The sequence below is a fragment of the Xiphias gladius genome, chromosome 15, assembly GCF_016859285.1.
Source record: "Xiphias gladius isolate SHS-SW01 ecotype Sanya breed wild chromosome 15, ASM1685928v1, whole genome shotgun sequence".
Classification (NCBI taxonomy): domain Eukaryota; kingdom Metazoa; phylum Chordata; class Actinopteri; order Istiophoriformes; family Xiphiidae; genus Xiphias; species Xiphias gladius.
In genome coordinates, this window is record NC_053414.1 from 25,852,850 (window position 1) to 25,864,792 (window position 11,943).

Here is an 11,943-nt window from a genome sequence, read left to right on the forward strand (position 1 = left end):
AAATGTGTTGGTATAATTGGCCCTGAACAGCTAAGTGAAACAAATGGCTTTTATTCAAAATCTGTATATATTATGATGTCATGCCTGCATTGTGTGTTGTGTAATTAAATTAAGAGTGGTAGAAACGGCCAAAACATCCATAGTCTACCTCTCTTTTGTATCTCGGTATTTAACACACAAACATCACAAAATTCTTTCCCTGCATGAGGTTCCCAAACTGGGGTCCTGGGACCCACCAAAGGTCCTTCCCAGTCATTATCAGAATTCATTTTATCTTTGCCTCATTAAACTAAACATGTTCATCAGGTGATAATATATAATAATGACCGATGAGAGAATATATAACAGTGACTCTGTGCTAAAACCGGCTGAAGGGCGTGCTGTTACATGCTATTATTGGACGTCTCAGTATAACAAGGTGTCCGTGTAAACGCATTCATGCCCTTGTTATAAACTTAACCACTCCCGTAAAAGAGATGGCATTACACCGCGGAGGAAGGATGGCGATGGAGACGGAGGGGTGGAGGGGAGAGAAAAAAGAGAGGGGTTAACAACACACACAGAGAGAGACTCTCGCGCGGAGAGACAGAGGACAAAAACGTGACTAGGCAGCCTAAGAGCTGTTATGCAACCGCTGACCTACTAACACATATTTCTAGAAAGGGAGCCGGAGAAACTGGAGCAAAGTGTCCGGCAGCACACAACACACAGGCAGCCCGAGCCAAAAGACCGAAACAGCATCCACCCAACCCGCTGGCTCAACCACAACTGACCGGAGCACCGACAGGAAAAAAAGAGAATAAAGTTTTTTTTTCTTTTTTTGGGAGGTTTCTTCTAAAGGGACAAGCGAAGGAGGAAACGGGAGCGAGACAGCTTTTGTGTCGGGGAAGCCTAAATCTTTTCCCCCTCCTCCAGGACATGGAAAGGTATGTTTGACTGAGCGGCGGGCTGCATGCCGCCCTTTGTCTTTGCCTATTTGTATCTCTACGTTTTCTTTATTCGGCGTGGTTAAATACACTGGTGTTTCAGCTGTGTGTGTGTGTGTGTGTGTGTGTGTGTGCGCGCGTGTGTGTGGAGATGAGGACGTGATGCTTATGGCCGGTTATTGTTCACATGGCGACTCTCGGCTTCTGCCGGCAGACCCGCGCGTCCGTCCGTGACTTTGAGACGTTTGCGGCTGTTTTTGTCACATCAAATGCGCTGCTCGCTATGCTAATGTGCTACTTTGTAGCCGGTTCTGTCGCGCGTTCTCGCGTTTTTTATTTTTTATTGACGTGAAACATGTAGTATGACTGGGGAAACGTAGCTGGACATGCCCCACATTATGTGCTCAATGTCAAGGCGAGGTAATCTCCCTCATGGTGGTGTTTTCCAGGGAATGGGGGGCAGCTGCTGTGCTGTTGCTGTGCCGTCTGGTTAATGCAGACACAAGGTGTACTATATTAGCTCCTGCACGTGGCATGCGGCTGTTTGTATGTGCATGTTGTTTTCACGTTCTTCGCTAAATGACCGTAATTGCTGAGAGAATAATTCATCTCCTCGGCCGTCCGTCCGATGCCGACACTAGACTGGATTAAGGCATGGCTTCTTTTAGGATGCTAATTCATTTAAAGGGTATTGTTTATGGCACGTTTTTTGAAGAAAAAAAAAACGTCTAAAAATAATGTAAAAGTGGAGGTTATGGGAAAGTTTATTAAAGATCATATGTAAAAAATGCCCAACCTCCATAATGTTTTAAGTATAGATATTCTGTAGTGATAAATTCCAGGAGTATTACAGAGACACTACAGGGTAAAAACGTGTAATGCAACAGTAATCTACTATAAACTACAATTTGGAAAATACTAAAATTTTTGATGCTCATGTTTCTATTAAACCCAGTTTTCTCCAGATGTGTAGAACATTTGCTACTGCTTTTAGGTTACATCACTATCACATAGGCTAATAAATGTTCAAGTTCAAAGGAAAAAGGACAAAATGTCTGATTTCTATTTAGAGTGAGTCAGTGGCTGGTTTTTTTTTTTTTTTTTTTAAACTCATGAGGTGTGTTAAGTTAAGCACAGAGCTTTGCTTTGAGGGAGTTGGAGGGTATGACATAACCAGCGCACAGCAGGGAGAAGCAATAAACAGCAGCTCTCTCCTGGGACAGAGAGGCCTCTAATTGATTCCCGTTCACACCCTGCTCTTTCTTCCCATCATTCATATCCACATTAACACTAAATCCTTCTCTCCAAATAAGATAGATATTTTGCAATTCTGCACAGGGGAAATTGTATTTTAGAAATGTTTTCTTCAGTGATGTAACACAGCTGCTCAATGTCTGTGAGCTATTTTTAACTTGCTTAGTCTTTCTCCTCCAAGAGAAAACATGGAGCAGAAAAAAAAGCAGAAGCAAGGCTAAGCCAGATGTAACAGTCTTTGCTGTTCCATATAAAGTTCGTCTCCCAAGATCCTGTCGCGTTGTTGGTAAATTAGACAATTAAACATCCAAGATGTGATGCAATGCATGGAAACCCCTGTCTGGCAAAGTCAGGCAGAGTTCTGGTGAGCTCTTAGTCTGCCTGCTGCCAGCTGGTCTGGTTTCAGAGCCGTCTGCATTGCCCTGTCCCAGCCAGCTCTCTGAATATAGGTCAGACCTGTATTTGGGTGAGGAGACACATGAGGTATACGGGGCAAGCTGTGGACTACTTTGACCACTCTGTCTGTTGCCCTGAGGAATAGACCACCGATTTGTGCAGACTTTACTAACTTAAGCCATTTGTCCCAGTTTTCTTACTTTAATTACTGTTAATCAGAAGGTTTACTATTTTTTTCTCTTGGTGATTTTACTTTGTGAATCTGCTGACTGTAAGTAGCTAAAACCTTTGACTTGTTAGTATAAATTCGGAATATGTTGCAGGAAATCAGATTTAACTGAAAAAGATATAGGTCACATGTTACTAATTGACCAAGTAAGATTTACATCACTAATCAGCAGATGTGTAAATGTGTACTAATTAGTACATTTAAAAAAATAAGGTCATGCTTATTTATTAGACTCATCCCTTAACAAAGTTATAACCTTCTCTCAAAAAGGTGCTTTTATCTGTAAGTTTTAGGATTCTGTCACTTATCACTAGTACAAGTTGAAGTGTTTTTAGTTACACATTACTCTGAGGAAGTGTTAAATGACACACAATCACATACTGTAGGTCTCACTGACTGACCTGGAATGTCTGGATTCCTGTCTCCTACTTTTGTTTCTTGACACCAAATCATGAGGCAAAATGGAGGCTCCTAGCTTGGACTCCTCCACGTGTGTGGTGTTGGATCACTTAAAAGATGGAGGAGGGGAAGAGGATGCCATGCGTTTTACTCACACTTGCCTCAGAGGGGGTCAGAGGTGAAGCATTTATCCCGGAGTGGCAAGTGCCTGGGAACTTATTTCTTTTTTCACAGTCAAAAAACACTGAACCAATCTGCTTACAGTAGCTGCAGTAAATCATCCTTTTTTTTTAATGGGAAATTAGCCTCTGCACAAAAAGCCAATTACCCAGTTAGCTTGTCCAGTACCCCTGTCTTTTCCAGCTTAGGTCTTTGCTTTTATTCAGAGAACAACATTCACAGAGAGGATAGTGAAAAGGGAGCTTTCAGGCATTCATAGCCATTAACCTGTAGCTTCTGCTGCTATGCAATATGCGTGTGTTACACAAGCTTTTGCTCTGCAACAAGAGAGATTCAGAGCACGTACGTTACGAGCAACAACAGCAGCCCCTCCCCATGCAGTCCTGAGAGAGAGCAAGTTATGTGTGAATCTGGCTGCAGAGATGGGTGTGTGCTCTGACGTCAATGCCATCTCCCTATCTCTCCCTATCATTTTTCCTTTGCTACTGATGCATATTGTTATGTGCTGCATAAGGCGTTGCAGGGTTTCTAGAGCGAACAGGAATTAATGTTGAAAATCACTGGGGCTTTCATAATCCGATTTTTGGGCAGATGGTGTATCCAAGTTTGTCTCTTTTACTCCTCCTGCTGCAGTTTCTGTAAAACTCCTCTCATTTACATCAGCTGAATTCCTCCCGTCACACCATCACTCCTGCTTCCTCCCTCCCTCACCTCTTTCTGTCGCTCTATTTTTAGAGTGCACTCTAATACTCTCCTTCTCTCTCCTGCCCTCCCTCCCATGCAGTCCCACTGACCTATTTTATGGCGCACCGTCAAAGACAGGAGGAGTGTTTACTGCTTAGCGTCGTTTCTAGGTCAGTGGGACAGCGCAGACGTTGCGTGTTTCCTTCCTACCCGCCTTTGTTTCGCGCCCACCCTCCACCCCCTCCCCTGCAAGTCTTTATGAAAATGATTCAGGGTCGGGGAGAGAGATGGGGGCTGACCCTACATTTTTCCACATCTGTTGGTGGTTGTGTCCAAATCCCTTTTCTGTTCAGCATAGCTTTACTCCAATTCATCAAGAAAAGAAGACAAACAAAAGATGGAAGAAATGTTGTTTTTCAACTCACAGGAAAATCCAATTTGAAGAATAGCCTGCGGCATATCTAGACTAAGCCCCTGAGTTACAGCATCACAGGCACAGGCGCGGGTAAATAAATGGTTAATTATTCTGAGCCATAGTCAAGCTGTTTCAAGGTCACAATGTGGGTTTTTTTGAATGTGAGATTATGTAACAGGGTCATTGACTCCGGGGGAACCAGAGAAATGCAGCAATTAGTCTGGAGAAGACATTTACTAGATTTAATAGTTATGCGGCATTGACTCTGTGGTGCGAAGTAAGTGTTTTGTGATATGGGAACAATACACTGCAGCACAGTCAAAGAAGGTCGATGTGAGTCGGTGTTGTTCTACTCTGTATGGGATGTGAGTGTGTTTTTTTGCCCTCTTGCCATCTTGGTTTAAATAGCGGGAACAGTCAGTGGAGATTGTTTGTTCAGGTCTGCTTTCTCTGCTTGTGCCATGTCTGGTCTCAGTTTCCAGGCATGAGTTGGGACCCCTAAATTCCTCCACACCTTCTTATGCCTGACATTATGTTTGCCTGCCAAAGTTTTAAAACAAAGTCTAAAGCTCTCAAAATGAAATTGTATTTACTGATCGTAGGTCACATTTCTTGCCCTACATGATGCCAGCATGGACCGACAGCAATAGCAGCTTCAACAAAACCAATGCCCAGTGTACTATATTAATACCGACTTTTGCCAGTTTTTGAGGTAGAGAGTCAAAAAGTTTCAGAGAATTTCTGCTGGTTCCAGTCACTGCTGCTTCGATAGCATAACACAAATCCTTGACATAACCCCTGCATCAATATGTTATTGGCATAGTACTTCTTCTTATTTGCATTTCAGTAATCAAGGTTTGAAAGGCTCAAAAAAAGTCCCTTGACAACTGACAGAACTGGACTGAGGTGAGATTGTGAGGGTTCAGTGTACATTAAACTGTGATTGTGCTTCACAGATTCTAGTTTCCAGTGTTTGAAATTTGGTGACCTAAAAAATAATAGAAAAAAAATAGGGAAATAATAGGCAAGTAAAAGCATTTCTGATGATAGAAGTTGATCTTTGTGCTACATCTAATTCCCGCATTGCAAATGAAAAGTGACACCAGAGGAGTCATTGTTACCACAGGCACAGTGACCTAGATTATTGCATTCCCTGTGTGTGTGTGTGTGTGTGTGTGTGTGTGTGTGTGTGTGTGTGTGTGTGTGTGTGTGTGTGTGTGTGTGTGTGTGTGTGTGTCTTAAAAAGATATTTGCATGTTTGTAATGAACTTCAGGGCTCAGTGGATTGATGTGTCATTAATTACTGCATATCAACTGTGTAATGCTGTGCAGTGAGAGAACCAGAGGAATTAGGCTTAAAACAAGAGCAGATCTAGTTATTACATAACGCTGGACTGCCGTCAGCATCCATCAGTGCTGCACTGGGCACTATTGTTAACTTCATGGCGCAAGACATGTTGGGTGGGCAGAGCTTCTTGTAGGGCTACGATGTTGACACAACATACGGAAGTTCAGCAGCTTCTGGTGTTGTGTAATTTCAGACAGAGTGGCAGCTACCAGAGAAACTGAGACATTACAGCTGTAATGGAGATCTCCTGCTCCCCCAAAGACACACACAAAGATACACACACACACAGCCTAACACAGGTGTGTGACTAAATGTGTCAGTGACAGAAATTACTCCCATAAGCCCATTTCAGCCATTCCTCAATTGAGTGTGATGCATTACTTTAAGTTCGGTCCAGTATTCATAACTCTCATTTCAGTCCCCAGTGATGCAGAAAATAAAACATAAAAGCAGAGATTATGTTAACATATTATTTGTTTCATCACAAACCATATTATAACTACAGTAATATATCGTAGAATAAGTGTGGTGATACATCAGATGTATCGTCATCTACTCTTTCCCTCCCTTAGCCCTTTATATCTGTAAGTTTCAGCAGAGCTGACACCAGGTCAGTCTGCCTCAGTCCTTGTTATGTGACTATGACAGTGCTTCTGTCTTACACAAGAGTTCTGCAGTAGCAGCAGCAGCCCTGTGCACTCGTGTGTGTTGCTACTCAAGCTCTGCGTCCACCCGCTTTTTTCTCTGTAAAGTCAAGGAAACAAACACAAGAAAGACAAACATTGTGTAATGTTAGGAGTTATGTAATAGATTTTCAGTGCGGGTTGAATTGTGATAAACAGACTGTGTATTGATCTCAAGCCTTAGAGGTCACACTAAAGGGACCAACATTAAAGCTTTGCACTACAGTTCATGGGTCTGTTTTTTACCTGACTAAATTGTAAATATATAGCACAATGAACTTCAGTTGTTTTACAGCTAATATAACTCTCTCCATCTCTTCCCCTCCCTCTTTCTCTCACTGTCTCCATAAACCAGGTAGTGGTCAGCAAACAGCAGCACTGAATCTAGATCCTCAGGGAGCCCCGAAGTAGACGGACTGACCTATATCCTGTCTAAGGCACTAAGAGAAGCGGGGCAACGGCCTGACAGGCATCACAGCTCTGCTGAAGATTGAGGAAGACGCCGATAAACTCAAAATCACCTCCAGGGAGACTCCAAAAACTGCTTCGAACAATTTACCAAGATAACTGGAAGACTCTTTGCTCTAAATATAAACTTGCTTCTTTTTTTAGGTTCCTCGTTCACAACACTAGTTCAATGTCTGAGGTTTTTGTGGAGTTCCACCTCTTTTTAATCTTCTTGGCTAATTTGGACACCTGAACTTTTTGATCTTGAAAAATTATCAACGGAAATCAATGAGGCTATCTCTTCAAGGAGCACAAATACCTCATCCAGAAGTTTTTGCCGATCCTGCGACATAGGTCACACTCCTTAGTAACAAAGCAGAAGGCTCATATAGTTTTTAATCTTTTCCCTTCCCCCCTTTGCCCTTTGCTGGAGTCACACTCTGGCCCCCAGCTGGGAAAAAATGGAAAGTCTCAGTCTACACTTCCCATCCACCAGCAACAAGAATGCCATGGAGGTAGATACTTTTTCTTCCTACAGCGGGAGCCTTCCATCCCCTGTTCCTGAAGGTGGAGCGCGGATCAGCCGCCAGGCTAAAGGTAGCAAACCTACTGTGACTTCCCGTCGCAAGCGTGAGTTCATTTCTGATGAGAAGAAAGATGCTTCCTATTGGGAAAAACGGAGGAAGAACAATGAAGCAGCAAAGCGCTCAAGGGAAAAGCGTCGTCTTAATGACATGGTGCTAGAGAACCGGGTCATGGCGCTGAATGAGGAGAACGTTCGCCTAAAGACAGAACTCCTTCAGCTGAAGTTGCGCTTTGGCCTCATTAGCACAGCCTCCTACATGGAGAAAAGTCAGCAGATCTCCAACAGTGCTGCAGGTGGCAACACTGGTAGCAATGGGAGTAGCACCAACGGCACCCCAAACAGTAACGCCTACCTCTCAAGCAGCGGATACTCCAGTGCGTCCCAGGTCATGCTGAATTCTGACTCATCTGAAACTGAACAGTCAACCCGCGGTGAGCGCCACAGCGCGCTCCACAAGTACTCTCCGCGGGGCTCCGTTTCTGACATGTCTGACGGTTCCTCCAGAGACAGCCCAGAACCCATGGGCTACAACATAAAGAAGGAGCCCTCAAGTATGGAGATGGCCAGGCTGGAAAGCAACGGGATTCCCGATGGGATCCCCAATGGGATACCAAATGCGATGCCAACTGGGGCTTACCATGGCAACCACACTTCTCTGGTTTCTCCTCACCAGCAGAGCACCCAATTGGCTGAAAGTGCCATGGACTACCAGCACCACCAACAGCAGCAGCAGCAGTGCCACATGGAGGCCTCCAGCCCCGCTCCTCAGGCTACTTCTGCACATAGGAGTGTCATCTTGTACCGTTCCAGCAGTGGCTGTTACCCCATGGAGAGCCAGAGGCCAGAGGACCAGCAGAGCAGACCATCGCATCATGGCCAGCAGACCTTGACCTCCAAGTTCTCTGATTGCTCAGTGACCATCACAGAGGTTGCTGAGAAGCTAGAGAGGACGAAGACTTTGGACTCCCCTCAGTATGAATACACCAGTTGTCATGCTGAGTCAGCAGAGGAGCTGCAGCATAAGTACCATCCCCACGCCCAACATGACAACCATCATCATTACAGCTACCAGGGTCAGGAGAACGGTCTTCACCACACAGAGAGACACCAGAACCCCTTTGCCCCTGATCTGATCCACAACACTGAGGAGGGCAAGTCCTCCTTCACACAGCACAACGGCTACCTCAACACACTGGATGAAGAGCCCCCGGTGCTCACCTACGAGGGAGGCCCCCAAGCTGACGGTTTCTACCAGGAGAACTCCTCCGCTAAAGACACCTCTTCCAGTGATGGAGACCCTCGTAGCTCTGACAAGGAGGGCTCCACAGATGACGAGTCCCCCTCCTCGTCCTCCTCAGACATCAGCAGCTACCACCAGAAGGCAGTGGGAGTTGCCGGTTCGCACGGAGAGTGCCAAGCCGAGGTCAAAGCCACTGCTCTGCCTCACAAACTTCGCCTCAAGTACAGAGCACTGTCCAGTGGAGCAGCAGGAGCGCAGGTAGAGGGCCCAGTCAGCACCTCCATGTCCCCTTCTCCCACCTTGCCCCAGCACCCTTACTTAGCTCTACCCAGCAACCCTCACAGCGGTCAGGCCAACGGGGACAGCAAAGACGTGGAGAATGAGACTGAGTATGCAGAAGAGGTCAAGCCTCAAGTGAATGAGAGGGCGGAGACTAAAAAGGAGGGTGGGAAGAAGGGATCCATCAGTGGGAGGGGTGGTCGTAATAAGAGGCGAGACTAAGGACAAATACGAACAGCTCGTGCATTTTCCTATCACCTCTTTGTTGTCTATAGCAGACAGACAACTACAACTCACATCGCCACCTTATAAGACAGAGAAAAAGTCAGTGATCTGTGTGAGGTGTAGTTAGGATGTGATTTCAACATCAAGTTTCACTGTGTCACCTGTTCCCCTTCCCTTTACTTTCTCCTACCTCCCACCTATTCCTCAAATCAAAATAATGGATCACTTAATGAGGGAGGAGACAAAATGAAACTCTTCAGAGCTGGAGTCTGGGACATTTCCCTTGTGGACAATTCAAACATCATTCAATTATTCATTATTGTAAACTGCCTTGGTGGCTGGCCAGCGTTTGTTGTGGCATTATGGGAACATTCCTTTGACCAAAGATACACATCCTTCCTTTAGCATCTCCCGTTTTGGCAAAGAGTTACATTCTTCCTCCCTCTTAACACATCTGTATCATTTGATCCTCCACATTCTTGTCAACTGCACACAAGTCCTCTTCACTTCTGAAGCACTTAGATTGTATATTACTGTGACATATAAATTTGCATATATGGAATATATATTTTAAGAAAAAAATGTGGCAAAAACACAAAAAATAAATTTGTGGGATGCAGAAGTTGTAAACTTAAAAGTGATCATTTTGTTCTTGTTTAGAAACCTTGTACAGTCCCTCTTTGTCTAGAAAATGCCTCAAAGATGCTCTTTTAACTTAAAGTATGAGCCAGAACTTGTAAAAAAAAAAAGAAAAAAAAAGAAAGGTACACTTTTTTCATACTCAGCTCGGGTTCCTCGTTCCGGTGATCCAAGCTCTTTGACACTCAAAGCTGTCAAAACTGTCAAGGCCAGTTACTCTCATATCAATCAAGGCTATGCAGTCACACATTGCCATTGGCAAAACCTGACAAGCACAAGGCGAGCCTCGTTTGCCAGCCGTTCAAGAAAAATCAATATGTCTTTATTTTCCAGACAAAAATCGTCTGTCTAATAAATGAAATGGCTCAATAGTCGCAACCAGCAAAGCTGCTCTCTCTTCATACGGTGCCTCTTTATTGTGTTGTCCCTCGTTCCCACATTGGCCAATGTCTTAAGGATCCCACTCACCTCTGCACTGAGTTGTTTTAGCTAAAGCAGCTGCAGTAGATCATACAGTCTGTACAAGTTTAACTTTCACTTCCTGGTGCCTGCCTCTGGTCACTATGTATAAATGTAAAGTTGTCTCTCTATCTCTTGTATACTGCTGTCATTATTTTATTATTATTTTATTAATATTGTTATTTTCTATTATATTCTGTTATTATTTTGGCTATAATTATGTGTATTTTTCTGTCATCCTGTTGTGTCATTTTGCTCTATGCTCTTCCTGGTTGTGCTGTGTATTTACCCTTGCTGCCCTTTGCCCCAGTTACCATTTGTACTACGTGTTACTGTATAACCTTTGTTGTGTGCCGAAAGGCTTTCCGAAAATGGAAAAAAAAAATTGAATAAGGCTTGTCCAGAAGTGATTATGTATTGCTATACTTCACGTGGATATGCAAAATGGTTATAAAAAAACACTCATTTTTGATTGTGAAAGATTCAAAATGGGGAAAAAAAATAAAAGGTTGTTGAATTTAAGTACGTCTCTGTGGAACTTTCTGAATCGCTCCTATAAATTGCTTTCAGAATTGACACACACATGACTCTGAATCACAGCTCGCAGACAGCACCATCCCAGTCTGCCAGTAGAGCTCAGTGAGAGCCGACACAGCCCGAAAAATTTCACTGGATCAACACGTCATCACTTCATGCCTACTGGCTACTGGCAGAGATTCTCTGAAATGAAATTAAATCAGAACAATACCCAAACTGTGTGGCACAGCAGTACAGGAGGGAATCTTCCGTCCAAACGTAACCTCAGCCGGAAAATTCTGTCACATATTTATACTAACAGTCACTAAATACACAACTCCAAAATAAAGTACACCTCATATATACAAACAGGCTGTCTTCTCACAAGAGTCTATTCAGTGGATAAGATATTAATAAAAACTTTATAAAAACTCTCAAGGACGAGCAGTTAAACCAAATAGAAAAGGATTGAATTAAGGAAAGAAAGATGACTGTCAAAATGGCTTTCAGTGACTGCAGTGGCACAACTTAAAGAGTTTTTAATCTACAGAAAATACTGAAGTAGGGGTGCATTTAAGATCATCTTGAAGTTATAATAAACTCAAATAAAAGCAAGAGCAAACTGGCTACTTTTACAGCAACTCAACTGGAATGAAAAAGTCAAGTTGATGTGCTGCATTCAAAAAAGTAGTTCCCCCTAACCTAAGTTACGGTATTTTCAGTCAGTTTTTGGTGTAGTCCAGAATTGCTCAATGCCACGAACTAACGTATCTTAGCTGGAGAAATAAGGAGAGAAAAACCACAGAATGTATCAAAGTGCAACATGCAAAAACAAGTTACACAACTGTCTTGGGAGAAAACTGCGTCAGACCTTAAAGTGTGACAGCCTCCCTCTGACCCTGCCATTAATGGAACAATAGCTGATGGGAACAGAAAGTTGGCATTGACAGAGCATGCCAATGACGAGGGTTACATAAGAGCTATTACAGCAAGGAGAACCTCAGACACAGAGGTTTTGCAATTTCAGGGAAGCACCCA

General features: G+C 43.7%; 1 protein-coding gene across 1 annotated transcript; it reads left to right on the forward strand.

The window, feature by feature from the left end:
* Positions 1 to 549: 549 nt before the first annotated feature.
* On the forward strand, positions 550 to 10,911 carry nfil3-5 (nuclear factor, interleukin 3 regulated, member 5). Its single transcript, XM_040146379.1, has 2 exons — positions 550 to 926; positions 6,870 to 10,911. Exon 2 carries the CDS (start codon positions 7,423 to 7,425, stop codon positions 9,286 to 9,288), a length of 1,866 nt encoding a protein of 621 aa, XP_040002313.1. The 5' UTR covers positions 550 to 926; positions 6,870 to 7,422; the 3' UTR covers positions 9,289 to 10,911.
* The last annotated feature ends 1,032 nt before the right edge of the window (positions 10,912 to 11,943 follow it).